The 18,140-nt window shown below is 39.9% G+C and overlaps 1 protein-coding gene across 1 annotated transcript in view; it reads left to right on the top strand.

The window, feature by feature from the left end:
* MDN1 (midasin AAA ATPase 1) overlaps nucleotides 1-18,140 on the top strand; it is a 3,484,183-nt gene that overhangs the window by 2,288,634 nt on the left and 1,177,409 nt on the right. The window contains exon 61 of the mRNA XM_044071809.1: nucleotides 9,583-9,967. Within this exon, the coding sequence (XP_043927744.1) occupies nucleotides 9,583-9,967 (385 nt within the window). The remainder of the gene's footprint in view (nucleotides 1-9,582; nucleotides 9,968-18,140) is intronic.

Genomic DNA, 18,140 nt, shown 5'->3' with positions numbered 1-18,140 from the left:
ATTTCTCATTGCCTCCAAATCCTCTTGCTTTTTCCAAATGCTATTTTCATTAGGTACTTGGAGGCATATCTTTAAACTGATACCGAAGGTGTGAATGGCCATTCTTCCTTCATTTGGATGGCTATAAAAACATTTTTTTTTTTTATAATAAAAATTGAACTATTAATGCTGTGTTATGCCCCTCCATGTACACCTTTAAAAAAGAAAAGGAGCAAATTATACAGGAACACTGCATTTCTTTTATATTGCTGCTGTATGACTCCACATTTTTATATACATTTCTGATTTGAAAAAAATCTAACTTTGTGGTCACTTTGAAAAACAAATTACAAGCACTGGGCCTGGCTTCTGAGTTATTTTTTCTCAAGTGTTTCGTAAACTTCACCTTAAATTTTATAGTACTGTTAAAATGTTTTCTGAATACACTGATCATCTGAACTCAAGTACTAGGTTGGCCAGTCCTTTAGAGTAATTGGTTCTCCACACTGTTCATTCTTGTTCAAAATCTTTGTTTTATTCTTAGTTACCTAAACGGTAATAATTTGTCAAAAACGCCATCTCGTCTTTGCATTAACACATTCACCCACCAGTATTTGATTCTTCGGGCTGACATTTTGTATAGCTATGGCTAGTGTGCATGAATTTTACATGTAATGAGAAAGTTGGTATTTTTGGTTGGTAAATTTTGAAACCTTGACTTTCTAGCCTTGGAAGCATTTCACCTGAGCTTGTAGTTCCTTGATCATCATTTGATGCAGTGCTTCTAGTTTGCAACTTGCTTCTATTGGCTGAACTTCCTAAGAGTTACTAAGTGGCACTGATTGATATGGTGAAGAAGCCAGTTTTTTTTTTTTTTTTTAATTGAGCTAATATTAAATAAATTAAATTTTGGTAATCCCTGAAAAGTTCCAACATTGATAAGTTTCTCAAAGCTCTGCAGAGATAGGAGAAGTACAGCAGTCAGTATGGGGAGTATCGAGAGCCATTTTGTGCTTTGAAAAATATTTTAACTTTTTGTGACAGAAAAATACAAGGATCAGAGGAGATGCGATGCCAGGGAGGTTCCATACTTGTCCAGTTGTGTTTTTGTGTTGGAGTTTATTTTATTAGCTTTTTTGTTCTCTTAAGAGAAGCACTGTGTGGTGTTTATGGGAAAGTTTACGCATTTATTTCACAGATAAGGCTAGGAAGTTTAAAGGAAGATTAAAGGTCAGTGTAACTGAAAATTATTTTGTAAATATCAGTGGACTGGTCACCATTGTAATGGATCAGAACTTCTTTTTAATGTTGAAATATTGCCATGTTCACACACTTCCTTTGGCTAGTCTCTCACTGCCCAACTACCTTTGTTTTGTTTCTGGAGATTGCTTCTACAGAACAAATATTTGAGCTAGGTGTGCTGCTGCTGTAGGGTGAACCATGATCAGTATTTCACAAATACCAAGCATCTCTCAAAGCCAAACATCATTTCTTTGGTCCTTTTTTTGGCTGCAGTCCTACTCTGCCGTTGATCCTCCCCAGATCCCTTTAAGTAAATCACTTGTTCTCCAGGTTGAGAGTACTAAGGGCACATCTGTTTCTCTAAGGGCAAAGGTTGAACTCAATGGGAGTGGTGCCATCGTCCACGCGAGTGACTTTTTTCCCTTTCCATTTCTTTTCTGCAAAAAAAAGCAAAGTATTGCCTCAGGTTAGGTGTGTAGTGAACATTTAGGACAGTCAGTTGCTTTTGCAAGTGACAAACATCTCCACTAGATGTCTGAACTACACTGAAGAACACAAATGAAAAATGATTGCATGGGCATGCACCCCTTCTTAGGAGAAGCAGGTAAGGTTATTCTCTTAATTCCCCCCCCAAAATCAGTTGTTTGAGAAGTGAGGCCACAAATTGAGTTCAGGTTATCCGAGTCATAGTCTGGATTCTTATTCTTCATAAGTGGGCTGACTCCCAATCTGTATGTCCTTCTAAAGGTGTTTCATCTAGTCTACTAATCTTCCTGCATTCTTGGCTGATGGTGTTTGATATTTGGGGGGAAGAAGTACATCCTATTTCCCTTGACTGCTCACCTGAAGTTGTAGCTTTGCCACTGTAGAGTGCTTGTATTGAGGGATGTGGACCAGTTTTGTCTCTCTCACTGCTTTTTAGGGGTAGGGCATTTGCTAATTAGAGCTTGTCCAAATGTGTCACTCACTGTATTAATGCTGCTGCTTTGTGTTTGTTAAACTTTTTAAAGTTGTACTATAAGCTTATAACCAAACGTCTTCATAATAAAATATACAAACCTCCGCATCACATTTAAAAACAGTTTTGAAATGTCTCTGCACCAATAAACATACCTTTCCACTTAAACAATTACACAATCAATCATTAAAATTTTTGAGCTCCGGAAGTTATTTCCTTATATAGACTCTACGGTCTTTCAAAAAGCATTTAATGTTAAAAGCATCATTTATACATTTTAGTGTTAGCTTTTGATTCCACCACACAAGTGATTTGTTCAGTCTAGGTGTTGTCTCTCTTCACCTGTATTCTCCACTTTGAAGGAGTGGAACATGTTCGAGAATATTTAAATGAATTTTCCACATTTAATAATTCTGAAAGTATTTTTTACTGCAAATTAATAGATGTTCTACTAAACAACATTTTTTTTTGTATTTAACAAGAAAATATATAAACAAATTTGTGTTGTAGCTATGGGGTCCCCTGCAGCACCATCCTTTGCGAACATTGTGATTGGTTATTGGTAGTGTACTGTGTTAGAACCATTAGTTATGGAATACCAGATCACATTTTTTAAGAGATTTATTGATGACCTGTTTTTTGTCATGGTGGGGGATGGACAAAAAGTGCAAAGTTTTGTTGACACCCCTAATACCAGATCAGGATATTTAAAGTTTATCCTGGGGGATGTGGGGCTATTTTTTGGATGTGAGGAGTTAAAATTTTCAGGAAAGAAACTTTCACCAACAGTTACTTGCATTATACCAGTATGCACCCTCGGTACATGAAGAACAACATTCCAAAAGGGCATTTCATACGAGCTAGTCAAATGACAAGTGGAAGTGGGTGACTTTTTGAAGGAAATAGAATTTATTACTACCTTGTTTGTTGAAAGAGGGTACAGTAAAACCCTGTTGAAAGAGCAGGCTGAATATGTTACGCAGAATAGGGACAGTCTCTTTCCAGCTATCCTTGAGTATGGGTTCTCTAATGCTAACACAAAACAGAACCAAGATAGGAACACATCAGATGTTGGTAACTACTTTTGTTTAGACATGACAGTAGATAGTGGTATAATCAGAAACATTATTTCTGACAACTGGAAAATTTTAGAGGGTAACAAAGATTTGCAATCTATTGTGGGGACTCAGCCAAGGTTTGTATACAAAAATCAAAACAACTTAAAAAGCCTTTTAGAAAGAGAAACAAATATGGATATTGTCCCAATACCACACAGAAAAAATGAGGCATGTACAAGTGTGGGAACTGTAACATATGTAGATACATATTTGAAGGTCCCTTAGTTCATGTAGAACATCTGCCTTACACTTTAAAAGTTCCAGGGCATTTTAACTGCAAGAGTAAAGGAGTTGTATACATTGGTGTGTGCGCATACTGTAGTGCATTCTGCATTGGTATGACTACAAGAGCCCTATGCACCAGAATAAAAGAACATTATTACAATATTAGGAAACAAGACAAGACCAGTGCTTTTTATAAGCATACCATCATCTGTCCTACATATAAAAATGTTTTGTTTTCTGTGCTAGAGCAAAGAAGTCATGATTTCAGGGGTGGCAATTTCAAAACAAATCTTGAACAAAAGGAGGCTCTATGGCAAATCAGATTAAATTCAGATAAAAAACTGGTATAAATGATGCTGTTAACATTAAATGTTTTTTGAAAGACGTAGAGTCTATATAAGGAAATAACTTCCTGAGCTCAAAAATTTGATTGATTGTATAAATGTCGAAGTGGAAAGATGTGTTTATTGGTGCAGAGACATTTCAAAACTGTTTTTAAATGTGATGCGGAGTTTGTATATTTTATTCTGAAGAAGTTTGGTTATAAAAGCGTGGATTCAAAGTTTTATTATGCTAACATCGTGTGGATTTCACTCTGTATTCCTGCATTTTCTAGTTTTTTGGTCATCTGTGGTTTTCCAGGAGTAATTCTGCCTTTTTGGTGTTATAACAGAAGCCTGTTAGATGCTACTTTTGGTAGCTGCTGTGCCTTTTCACCAAAGTTTTCCTTGATTAAGCACCCTATAATTTGACGATATCAGTGCAAGGTTAGTGATGTGTTTTTCATTATCCATGTGTACAACGCAACTCCACAGTGGGATAATACATGAAAAAAATGTACATTCCATCATATGTGCGATCTGCTGTTTGAGGTTACTCCTCCATGAGTATGCTGACTTTGTCAAGGACATTTAGTTGTGGCAATAGACTGGTTTTAGATTATGCAAACATATTTGTGTGAAAGAGGAAAACAACCCTGGTAATCGATTTCTTTATGTTATAGAGAGATTCTTCAATGCTCCGGTAGGTCTTTGTATGACTCATTGTCTTGGATGTACAGTGGAGATTGTATTAACTTAATGTGACCGCCTATGATTTAGTGTTTAAACTGGTGCCTTGGTGTTAGTGCCACCTGGTTGATTTTTACAATTAATTTACCCCCCCCTGATTTTTACAATTAATTTACCCCCCCCCCCCCCCCAGAATGCAGGAATTTCAGTGTTTCATTAGTTTTGCATTATCCTTGCTGGCTTCTGCTCATGTACATTCTGTTCACCTGTTTTCCCATGAATTTTTGTTTGATACCTTCTCCTTGGAGATGAGAGCAATATGAAGACTTGGGTGTGAATGGTAACTGATTGACTTCATGGATGTTAAGCTAAGGTTTGATGAGCACTGTTTTCTGCCAGGCAGATCAGTCTTATAAAAGGAGATTTGTAATGCGGTTAGTCGGTCACTCCTACCCTTCCAGGTGGTCAACAGAATTTATAATCTGGCTTCTCTGAACACATAGAGAGCTTTTTCATTTAAAGAATGTGTGAGTAGTCACTGTTTAAGGTAAGCTTTACATCCCTGACTTCTAATTCTCCCACTATGGTGAGCTTATGGGGAACTTGCGTTTCGGATAACTAACTTCAGTATGCTCTTGATCTGATTTCAGCAATGTGCCCATTGACTTTGTGCATTGTTTGGGGTAGTTTGGATGGGCTGGAATGAATTACATCAAATGACATTACTGTTTCTTTATGTTGTAGAACCTTTTCTGCACTTCTAAAAGAGGTATTTGTGTCCTCCACCTCTTGAAGAATCCTACCATTGATCCAGATGTTCTTCATAAGTACTGCCTTATCTGTAATCTTTGATTTATTAAAAATGTTGTAGAAAGTGGTGTGTACATAGTTTTTCTTTGAGGGAAGACGTTCATGACCTAGTTCAGTGCGATTTTTGGATCAAGACATACAACTAACATTGCTATTATTAGTGTAGTAAGTGATTTGTTGTTGAGACAAATATTGCTTTCTTTTCTGTGTTAATCCTCTTTATTCTCTGTTAGCATTTGGAAGACAGACAGTGATGTCTCACTGGAACACCTTTGCTCATCTTTGTAATTTCCATTACTGTCATTGACCGTTTTAAATCTTATCTCTTGAGGTGTACTCTGAGGTAGTGTCTGCAATATATTGTTCTTCAGCCTCCCCTTTTGCTTCCCAGAATTCCAAGGGTTTCCTTATTGGGAACATTCACATACCTAGGAGCATGTACATGGAAAACAAAGGATCAAATGGTCATATTGTCAAAACCCATATGATCAACATTTCAATCTGTCCAAAAAAGAATTAAAATGCAAACTACACCCACATACAACACAAAAATGCTTTTCCCCCTGCTAATTATGTACACTAACTCGGAGATCGAAATACAGTGGGGGAAAGGGCAAATTTCCTGATCCCTACTGTAACGTGATCTCAGAAAAGTTTGAGGACTGAATTGCTAATCATATGGTTGGTTTCAACATATGTGTTTTGTCAAACAGCCTGTTCAATCATTTAGGTTCATACTAGGCTATCTGCCCTAGGGCATTTATAAGCCTAGCCAGAGTGTGTTTGGCTTTCGCCACCCATTTTAAATTAATTTTGCTATGCCCTTTTTCGAGGTTAGTATACTGTGCCTCTGTCTAACAGTGACACAGAAGTGATACCCGGGGTAAACCTACGATCTCCCATCCACTCATCAAGATTCCTCTTGAAGAGTCTCAATGAGGGACTCTGCCTAACCTGGACTGGGATTTTATTCCAGAGTGAAGGGAGCCTCTGGGTTATGAATCTGTTCCTCCAGATTGTCCTATGTATTTCAGTGCTGAGGTTCAAGTCTCTCGAGCGCGTGGCTCAATGGGATTTGGATTTTCTGAGTTGCAGCATGTCCATTAATTTTGGGTTGGACATGGCTTTATACATCAGGCCCAGATCGCCTCTAAGCAGGTGTTATGCCACTGAGTAGAGCTGGAGTTTCTTTTAACCGGGCAGCATATGGCATCTGTTTGAGCCCTTTGATCCTCTTAGTGAGGTACTTTTGGGATCTTTCCAATTGCTGCAGGTGTCTGGTAAGGTACATCCCAAAAGGGGCATTGTACTCAATTATGGGCCTGATGAGGGATGAGTGAAGAGGTATGATGACCTCCCCTGATCTAGATGTGAATCCCTTCATGATTTGTTGGGCTATATAAAATGTTTTTCTAACCACTTTGGCCACGTGGTTGTCAAATGAGAGATTGCTATCAACTTGGGTCCCCAGGTCCCTAATTACTTCTTCTGTACTTAATGGATTACCACATAGGTGGTAATTTGTGGGCACTTTGTTTTTGCCAAAGGGGATGACTATACACTTTTTGGCGTTTAGCTTGAGGCCATGGCTCTGGCACCAGTTGTCTGTTTCTATGAGGCCCGTTTGGAGGATGCTTGTGTCGGCTGGAGAGTCTATTATGGTGCCCAGTTTGCAGTCATCTGCGAACTTGGTCAGCCACAGTCCTTCCGTGTTGGCCTGTACTTCCGAGAAATATATACCCAACAAGAGAGGTCCCAGGACTGAGCCTTGTGGGACGCCACTTGTAACTGGTTTGGAGTCTGACATGGCTCCAGCAATTCTAACCATGTGGGTTCTGTCCTTGAGCCAGTTTGCAACCCATCTAGTGACATAGGGGTTTATATTTAAGCTGGTGAGCTTATCTATAATGCCCGAGTGGGGTATTGTATCGAAGGCTTTTGCGTGGTCCAGGTAGGCTGTGTGGACCACCTTCCCCTCATGAATGGCCTTGGTGACTGTTTCAAAGAAATCGACCAGGTTTTAAGAGGCAGGATCTGCCCTTAAAGCCGAACTGGGTAGGATCCAGTGTCTGTAGGTCCCCAGTATCTTTATTTATGAGGTCCATGATGATCCTTTCCATAGCTTTGCAGACCAAGCTAGTCAGGCTTATGGGACAATAGTTTCCAGGATCTGTTGAGGCACCACCTTTGTGGACAGGACTTTTGTTTGATAGGAAACCCCTTGCTTCCACTGGGAGCTCTTATTTGAGGGACAGATTTGACTGTCATGGCTTTGCAGATGATTCTTCTGTAGACTTCCTTTCCTCAGGAACAAATGTCAGTGATTACATTTTGCAGATTATATGGAAACCATCCAGTTGTGTGTTCTGACGCTTAACACATCTAAGACTGTGGCTATGGTAATTTGTGCTGCCTTGAAAAGCTTTTGTCTAGCCTTCAACCCCTGTATTACATTTAGAAAGTACAAGGTTTGACTTTATTAGCAAGGTGCATGGTGTTAGTTCTCCACAGTCAGACTTGACAGTAAGGGATTAGGTGATATCGGAGATCAGAACTTCGTCACCTCCCTGAAACTGGGCAAAGTTAAATACTTTCTTAGACTGAAGAGCCTGTGTGGTGGTGCACACAGTAGTCTCTTCTCATTTTGAGTATTCTACCCATACTTTCCATGCTGCTTCCTAACTCGGAGCTGTGCTGTCTGCACCTGGTGCATAGTTCTGCAGCCCAGCTACTGAGTAGTACTTTTCATTATCTACATAATATGCAAGCTTAGCCAAGTCTGTACCGTCTTTTAATTTGATGGCAAACTACCTTTAAATGTCCACTGTTAATCTCCTTAGTCCCAGAAACTGTCCCTATACTTAACAGAAATCCTTATCCTTTCTAGACTGGACAGATCCCCTGCAGTCTGCCACTTAGGATCTGTTGAAGGTTCCTTGAGAGCACATGGATTTGTCATGCCTTTGCTCCTTACCACTGTAGCTGCAGTGCCATTGAAATCTCCACGGTACTCTCCCTTATAAATAAACTTTAAGAAGTCCCTTAAAACTACTTTTTTTTTTCATCTTGTGATATATTTATGCCAAGCTTATGTTAATATAGAGTTGTATATTTGTTATATTACATTATGCTTAGAGTTTACGCATGTTAATAAATCTGGATTTAACGTTTGCACCGGCCATGCAGGTATTGAAATGTAACAACTTGGACCCATATGTGTGCACTTACAAATGAAACGCACTTGTTTAGGTTCCGACTCCAGTAGTGTCCTGTGTCATGTCTGTGCTTTGAGACTCTTTTTTCTGATTTGTATTGGTCTGTCTAGCTCTTTCATTACCTTGTTTCTGGGAATGCTACTCAGATGTGTATCAACTGCAGAGAACACATTAAAGGAAGGTATAACAAGCTTTACGAACACGTACTTTATTGGTTAATGATCAAGGAAGCCCTTACCATACTCCATTCCCTTACATGTGTAGGATTTTTTATTGTTTGTTGTCAAAACTCCATCTGAGAGTGTTAAACGTTTGTAATTATCAGTATTCTTATTTTGCATTTATTTGCTTAGTTAACCAGGTTAGTCCGACTGGGCCATGCAAGACCAATTTTCAGCAGAGGCCCATGGAGAAATGCTCCGACACAGTAGATAAGGAGTTACAAATTACAATAACGATTACTTTGTATTGCTAAGGGTGTTTCTCTTGTGCTTTAAATTGGGCCAAGAACAACTGTTTTAATATGTTTGAACTATTATTTATCCTAGGTTTCAACTGATTAACTGCAGTTTGTGAAGTAAATATTTTTATTTTTTTTGTTCTCCCACCCCCTTTTTGTTCTTTCAAGAGTCTGGGCAGCAGCACTACTAAGAGTACTGTGAGGATGTGCTTTTTGTACCTGTGAGCTGTTTCTAGTGCCTGTAACTCCCAGCCAGTGTAGCATATTCACTGGTGTCATTACAGAAGCCCAAGTCTGTACTGCTACGGTGCATATGCAACACCCAGTCAGTGTTGCTTACCTGCTGAAGTCTGATCTCTATTGAGGGGAATGGTCAGCAACTGTGAAAAACTATAGTCTCCACCCCTCTTCCCTTCCTTTAGCTGGTCCTTCAGCACGGATGGCAACAGGCAGTCATTGCTCATCAGATAGGTGGGAGGTTTCCTTTGTACACCTCTGAGCACGTGAATAAGATCAAAGATTTTTTTTTTTAGTAAAAAAATGTTTTAATTTTCCTTTGTTTCAGGACTACTGATTCCAGACTGCAAGGTATCCTTTTACACAGACATTTGTTATCCATCAAGCAGTTGTTGCCAGATGATTTACAGGAGGAGTACATGCAGCATTGCAGTCAACTGATGTGTGGAGATATGGCAGCATTTCATTACATTCAGAAGGTTATAAATGATGTAGTTGGGACCCAGAATTTGCCAGATGATGTGCTTTGCCTTCTGCTGTCATGTCTGCAGTACTTCAGTGGTGAAGAGAATGCAAGAAGCCTTTCATCATTTGTTCAGTCAAGCTGTCTCTGGATTGACCTGGGTTTACTACAGCTTCGGCTTTGGATTCCTCAGACCATGTTTGACCCTGCGGTGAAGAGAGAGTATAAACTAAAGTACGCAAATGAAGAGGTAAGAGGACTGTGTAGTGTCCTGTCTTGGAACAGTTTATGTATTCATGTTTGAATTTCACAATTAATTCCAGCCAAGTCTGTTCTATTCATGTAGGAACAAGAGCACTTATTGACCATCTTTTTTAATCTTGTTTGAAATCTGTAAATTCAGTTAGATAGCTTAGTGGTGATTTCAGCAGTATTGATGTGACTTTCTACACCACCAATAAAAGTAGTTTTTAGTGATGGATAAACTGTTGATCGCCCACTCAGTCTCTTTTACTGTCTAGTTTAATACTTCAAATATGCATATCAATCCCATTCTTACATCTGTTGCACTTCTGTTCTGCCTTCAATGTTGGGGTGAGCCACAGCTGGTTTTGGTTCCTGTAACCAGCACAGGGCTCATTTCTACCTTTTGTGCTCTTTACCATCTTGGGATATGTTCTGGCTTTTTCCCTTGCTGGAGGCTGCACCTTTACTGCTGGAAGTACTTTGAAACTCATGTGGGACTGTTCATGCCCAGGCAGCTTGGGGAGGTAGAGCTGCTAAGAATGGTCATCATACAGTGGGTCAGCTCATACGGCGGGGTGTTTGCATGCGTGCATGCTGCAGTCAGGGTCTTATCTTTCTTTTCACCATTGGAGCTGGTGTAAAATGTCTCTGTTTTTAAAATTGGTTTGAGGGAAAAACAGACATATCTACTTCTGCATAAATCTTTTATTGTACTATTTTGGGCAGATTTAAAGGACCCTACTTTGTGTATTGCTTTCACCAGTTTAGAATTTGCTGTGTCCTTAGATCAATCTGGGTGATGTATGCCAGTAATGTAAGCTGTGCAACCTTTGCCCTAATGAGAACAATTGGGTTAAGGGGCTGGATCAAAACAAAATTAAGAAATCTGTGGTGTGGTCTGTTGGGGGAGGCTTGTTGGACACGGTGGTATACACACAAAAAATGTCTTGCTATTCACTTAGGCTTTTGATCCTTGCTGTGGAAGATAGATATCTGGAGTTCAGTAGTTACATACCATAATAAATCATTCATGTAGCTAGCAGATTAACAGACATGCCCAGCTCTGTCATTATGAAAGAACACAATGACAGCTGTGCCCACCTGGCTGATATACCTCAAAGGTTGAAATGTTCTAGCTCATTTTGCAAAGATGGCAGCAGTTGAGATTGTTTGTTGTCCATTCCAGCCTTTTAATACATTCATATAGTGAGCTCACCATTAACTTAATGAGGGTTCAAACCTGAATCGGTCTTTTTAGGATCACAAGATCAGAGTAGTAGAGCTTCCCTCTTCCATTCACTGGCACATTATAATAGTCTTGTCTCATACTGTGTTTGTGTAATCAGCTGGAACCCACTTGGTGGTCAACCTGATCCTAAAACTATTCCTTTTAGTCATCCAGTCATTGATCTGGACTGCTTGGGACTGGGGACTCGCCTCCTGCATCCTTCCCCCAGTTTCATGTCGGCAATCAGTTTAGATATAGGAGGGTTTATTTGGTTATCCCACACTTGAACTCACTTCTGGTCATTGGGCAGATGTTTGGTTGGTGATTGAGTAATGGGTGCAGGAAGAGAACCTTTGCCAGGCCTAGCACAGACCTTATCTCACACAATGTTACTTTTATTGTGCTCTCCGTACCAGTTCCCTACCTTCCTGTGGCCAGTACTGGTCTGAAGCACACATGCCTGTATAGAAGCTCAAGCTTGTCAGTAGTGAAGCTCATGATAAAACACTGCCCCCAAGATTCTCTGCAGATTTAGAGGAATTCCAGGCCACTACATGAGACAGACGGTGATTATAGAAGACTTAGGCAGTCGCACCTTTAGTGATGCTTTTGGGTTGAAGCTGTGCAACTTAGACAGCCACTTTCCCCTTTCTTCTCCACCCAGCACACCTGGCAGAGTTTTCTGTACAGGCCTCGAGAACCCTGGATTCTTCTTTCCTTGGTGCTGATCTTTAAAGATGCTTTCAGAGCAACCTGGAGGCATTCTAAATTTGCTGCAGTAGCTTAGAATAAGGCTTATTTAATCCCATTGTCAGCTGGTCAAACAGATATTAGAGGCCACAGCATTTTACCAGCTTGCTGCTAGATAAGGGGACCACTGGGTTGCTGTGGTAAAATATTCTTTTTCTCTGCACATTGGTGCTTAAAACAAGCATCTGTTAGTATTAATGTCACATTTCCAGGCCTGCATAGTTTAAAAAGGCACTGGATGAGTTAGAAGTCTTTGATGAGCATGTGTTTATGGAAGACTTTCATGACACCTCCATCATTAGTTACTACTTGTTTTACTTTTGACTCTGCTGATGCTTTGGCTTATTTCTCAGGCTCTTATGGCTTTGCAGGATGGCATAGCCAAAATTGTTTCCAAGATCCTCTATGAGAGAGAAGTTCTTGGATGTCCACTTTTTTAGGAATGTGCTGTTTGACCTATTTACTGATATGGTTGAAGACTTCTTTAAGAGGAAGGAGACTCACCTCTGTGGAAAGGTCTTCGATCCCCCTCCTCCCACTTCCTCTGCTCATTCCTCTCTTAGACCTGAAGGGAACAGAAGCTGTTTGACAAATTTGTAGAATACTTTGTGGCTGCCATATGAAAGGTTCTGAATAGACTTATGGGTAAATGTGTAGATTTAGACAAATGCCTCATAACCGCGTGAAATTCTTTCTTGTTCCTTTTTACTTAACCATGCAGAGCCTTGATGTTGACATAGACCATCACCTGCATTGATCCCCTAATAAATACTTTCCAAAAAAGACACTATTTTTTGCATAGTCAGATAGGTCTTTTTGTAATTTATGCTTAAGACAGTCTCAACAGGCTTCAGTTTGGAATTAATAGTTATTTAACAGTTTCAAGTATTGATTTGTTTCAGTTAGCTTATAAGTCTCTTCTGTTTTTTTTTTTTTTTTTTTGTACCAGCTTATATTGTTTTAAACATCCTGTTCAATTAATGTTCAGCCTAGGCAGCTCAACTGCTTCTGGAACCATCATTGGTTCAGTTTTCTGTACTGATGGGGAAGTGAAGAGAGTTCAGGAAGCTGTTGTTCTCAGTTTGTCTAGCTTCATATATGTTCTTAAAAGCAGGTTTTGAGCTCTGGTTTTGCTTTGTAGACTCACAAGTTTGAGTTATTACTGTGCAGTTGATCTGGTAGATTTATTTAGTCTAGTCACTGCATTTCCCACTTCTTGCTATCCTCTTCCATAAGGGTTTGTGTTGAGGTGAGGTGGAGGATATATTTGCAGTTATCCATACACTCATCAAGGTTACATTTGAAGGAGGGAGTTTGAGAAGAGAATTCTTTTGAGTGAGAGATCTATCACAAACACAGTTTCTGTTTATTGACCAATGTATTCCCTTCACCAGGCCAGAGCTGACTGACGAGGAGTCTTCATTAGAGTAGCCATTAGTGGTGCTTTACTGTTTTCCATTTTACTTCCAATCTTAACAGCTCAAGCTATCAGCAAAGCACCTGGAGGGGGGGGGGGGGCATGCAAGAGGCTGTTAGCTGAGGGTGTCCCCTCACTTCTGAAAAAGGCATTTCCTCCAAGCAGCCCCCCACACACATGAATAAATGGTAATAGTTCTGGTCTTTATCAGGAAAATTCCATCTTGCTGTGGACTTCTGAGTGTACAGAAATCCTACCCTCTTCCCCCCAGGAGAGGTAAGTGGGGTACTCCCCTTCATTTCTCCTCCTCTTCTTTGGCTCCTCAATATCAGACTATTCATCAAATCCTGGTTGCTTGGGTCACAGGGCTCCATTCATGCTGGTGCTCATGTTTTTTCTATTTTTGTAAGTAGGAATGAGGTCACTCAGGATAGTCATCTCAGGCCTTGTAGGCCAGGCAGAGTTCATCCATAAAGAATTTTATGAAAAAGAGAAGAGATGGAGCTGTAAGGCATACAGCATACAACTCAGGCCCCCAATTTCCTTTATAAGGAATCTTTGTGCTGTTTCAAGTTGGCTTATATGTCTGTTAATTTTAATCCTACTCCTTCTGATAGGGATAGGAAAATTATTGATAAGTATGGGAAAAAATGTGTACTTCTGCAACGTTTGATTTTTTTCAGAATTTTGAATTGTTAGGGTCACATGTTAAAGTTTGTTCTGACTTATTTTGAAAGTATGAGTAATGTTTTACCTGCAGTTTCGTCGTGTAAGAAAAAAATCTGCTTTAAGTAATAGAGTTTCTTCTGTTGCACAGGTCACTACTTGCTTACAATGTGTGTATGTCTCTTGATACTTCTTCCAGGGCTGTGGCCACTGGAACTCTTTTACGGAGGTTTGCACAACTGCATTCTCAGAACCTCCAAGATGTTAAAAATAAGATTTTATATTGCCCTCTGAAGATCATTCATCAAGGTTACAGATGGCAGTTTGAGGAAATTCCTCCTTTCCTCATCCTCCAGATCAGACTGTTTTGTTTCCTCTGTTTCTCCATCATATTCTATCCCAAGGAGTGATGGATCCAGTTCCTCCTTCCCAAATGGAGAAGGGTTTTTATTCAAGGATGTTGTTAGTGCTGAAGAAAGAAAATGCTTGGAGGCCAGTTTTGGATCTTTGTTTCCTAAACTTGCTTGTAATGGTGCCCAAATTTTAAACTGTCTCATTTCACAACCAGTCATCTATTCTTCCTTTTTCAGGTTTCCTGGTAGCACTAGACATAAAAGATGCTTTTTATCACATCCCTATTCATCCTAACCTCAGACTTTCTTAAGGTTTTGTAGGTCTGGATTACATTATCAGTTCTCTGCCTTAATCTGTGGACTCTACAGTGCACCAGGAGTGTTCACAAAATGTCTAGCTCCAGTTGCATCTCATTGCAGGTTTTTTTTTTTAAGTGTCAGGACTCAATCTGTTGGGCAAGAGATCTCTTACATAAGCTGGGATTCCAAAAGACCATTCAAAAGTCTTTCTTTACTCTTTTACAAAGGACTGTGTTCCTGGAATGTCAACTAGACATCTCCATTCAAAGAGCTTTTCTTCCACAGGAAAAGCACAGATCTGCAATTAGATCTATGTCTAAGGTTTTCCATTCAAACTTAAGTCACTGCAAGGGAATGCCTCAGTATTTTGGGTCTCATGGCTTCTAGGATTCTCATGACACTCCTGGAAAGATTCCACATGAGGAAATGTACAGTGATATCTGAAGCCTCTCTGGTCCTAGCACCAACACAGTTTGTCTTTTCAAATCCCAGTGCTGGGATTTGTCAGAAGATAAATCATTTGCTGGAGACAGCAGATATGTCTAAATCCAGATTATCTGTTCGTCCTCTCTCTTTCAGATCAGTCAGTCACCACAGACTCCTTAGGCTTGAGCTTGGGGATAAGTTTCAGGAGGGATAAAAATGCAGGGTATATGGGATACCAAGGGCAGACAAAAGCACATAAATATCAGAGTCCTGATCAAGTTCTGAATCATCTTTGGGACCTCTTCAGGTTGTTTCATACTGTGATGATGTGAAGTATTGCCAGCTATGCCAGGCGAAGTACAGCAGTGGATGTGTAACATATGCCAGCAAAGCTAGCTGGAGTTTTGTAAAGAATTGTATGTCATTTGTATATCAAACTGATTTGTACAGATGCTTGTGTTGAACATGTATTTGTAAAGCTGCTTGTGTTGAACATGTATTTGTAAAGCTGCTTGTGTTAAAAATATACCAACAGTGGGGCCTGCTGGACAGAAAAGAAATACACAGGTATGTCAGACTGTATAGCTGTTGAAATGAATACATTGTACCAGAGGATAGTGGAAAAGAGATTAATCCAAGTCCAACTCATTTTGAAAACGTCTGAAATTAAATTAGGTGGTATAGGCCATAAAGGTTGTATCATACAGTTCTGATTGCAGCCAGAGACAAAATGTCCCTGAAAACCAGGGCTAGGAATCCTACTGTGTTGCCCTTAGGGGTGAAATAATTGCTAACCCAGAGGGGTGTAAGTTTTTTTTAAGTGTTTTATAGCTTCCAGATGCTATAACACATCTTAACATCTTAGCAAAGCTGAATTTGTGTGTATGGTGACACATGTGCAAGATTCTGGCTCTGTTTCTAGCAAAGGGGGTAGTGTGGGAACCAGAATTCAGGTGATCAAATGTATGGAATGTCATTCTGTAATCCAGTACTGAAATTATTTAATACTAGATGAGGCAGAAGTCTCATGGCAGTCTGTTAGGAAACCTGACAAAGAAGGACCACTCACTCATGTCATCTTGCCTTGCTCTAGTAAGTGAATTAGGGAACAGTAATTCTTTAGATCAGTCAGGAAAATATAGTGAGATTAGTTAAGTATTGTTTTTCTGCATCTGTGTGAACCTTTCCACCAGTGTTATTTTTAATATTTTCTGCGATTGAAACTCTGCTGTTTATTGTAAACAGATATTCACTATTTTCATGTTCTTTTATTATTAAATATATTTAAATGTTTCCTTGTGGCTGGTCTTTTAGAGACTGTTTTAACCTTTGAGAGTACTTGTATTATTTGGTGACACTGTGACCGCTCCTGAAAGCCTTGCTGCACTAGTGAAACATTACCATTTGTATTAGCATTAATTTTACTCCGTATATTTGGTTACCCTTGTAAGAGCCCTAAAGTAGCTGCTGGTGGCAGTGAAACTACCTTATAGTCTGGATGAAGATGGCACAGCAGGTGAATCTGTGCCAGCCTTTCCCAGGTATGTGTGTATGTAAAAATCAAATCTCAGAGTGAGTGTGTCAGCTACTTGGAACACAAGGACACAGAGCACTGACTTCTGCAAAGAGAAAGGTAGAGTCTTGTTTGGGGTTTGGAGAGAGTCCAGCTCCATGACCTGGAGGGTGCTACCTGTATGGTCTTAAGGGAAATTGTGCTTTGTGCAGAGAGCTGCATCTGAAAATACTGTGTGTATCCATTTTTGTTCCAAATGTACATCCCTCAGCAGTATCAGTGGTGAGGATTGAGGCTCCTTGATTACTAGCCCAGAGGGAGGACTCACAGATATAATACCACATTCATATGGAACATCAACAAACAAGGGGGACCCAGGCAGGTACCTCCTTTGCAGACTAGTCATGTTAGTTTGGGATATAGCTTCACAGTACGAACCAACTCTGGGCATCTTAATTTCCATCAGAGCAAAACTGTGCGGCACATGAGCCGAGTAAGACCAGGGCAGACCCTCAAGAGTGGAAATTACATTGGGGATCATCCAAGGTTTGATATATGTGCAATTCCGCAAGATAGACCTCTTTGGTTCCTCTCTGAACAGTCAACTGGCAAGATTCTGTTCCAGGACTCCATGTAAGAAGGCCTGGAAGACAGATGCCTTTTCTTTTCTTTTACCCTTGGACAGTGATGTTGCTGATTGCTTTTCTACTCATATTCAGGGTACTTCTGAAGATTCAGAAATAATCTCCCAAGATTTTTGTGGTGACTCCCTTCTGGCCCAGGCAACCATAGTTCTCCCTTCTTTTGGAAGTGCCCAGGTGCATTTGCCATAAGCTTCCTCATAGACTGGATCTGCTTACACAAGAACAGGGGTGCTTGATATACCTGACATAAATCAACTTCAGTTGACTGCCTAGAATGATAGTGCCTTAATTCCTTTTAGGTATGTGCAGCAGGTTACTAATGGGGGCAAGAAAGACTGCTACTAGAAAGTCATACTTCAGCAAATGGAAATATTTTCTAGGAGGTGCCAACAACATAACCAGCACCATTCAAGGCTAGTTGTTCTCTGGCTTTACAATATTTGTATGAATTATTATACTGTGACCTTTCTTATTCCTCTGTCATGGCTCATTTGTCAGCCATTTCAGCATGTTTGCTCATGGATCCTCCTCTTTTAAAGGAGTTTAATGCCAAAATGTTTTTGAAAGGGGTTTTGCACAAGAGGCCTCCAAGTAAAGTGGTGGCCCCTCCTTGGGATGTTAATTTTATGTTGTAGAAGTTTAACACTTGCTCCATTTGAACCAGCTAACCTGGCTGACTTGAGGTTCTTACGAAAGAAAAGTTTTACTGATTGCACTGACCTAAGTAAGAAGAGTTGCAAGCTGTTATGTTGAGCTTAACCCTATCTTATTTTCCACAGGGGCAGGATTTCTTTAAGAACTAAACCTTCTTTTATGCCTAAAATGATATCCAAGTTTACTTTAAGCCAACCTATCAATCTCCTTGTTTTCCCTGAACTTA

Source organism: Protopterus annectens, chromosome 1.part0 (assembly GCF_019279795.1).
Source record: "Protopterus annectens isolate FY-2018-M chromosome 1.part0, PAN1.0, whole genome shotgun sequence".
NCBI lineage: Eukaryota > Metazoa > Chordata > Ceratodontiformes > Protopteridae > Protopterus > Protopterus annectens.
Note: the sequence above shows the minus strand (reverse complement) of the source record. Positions and strands in the feature narration are given on the sequence as shown.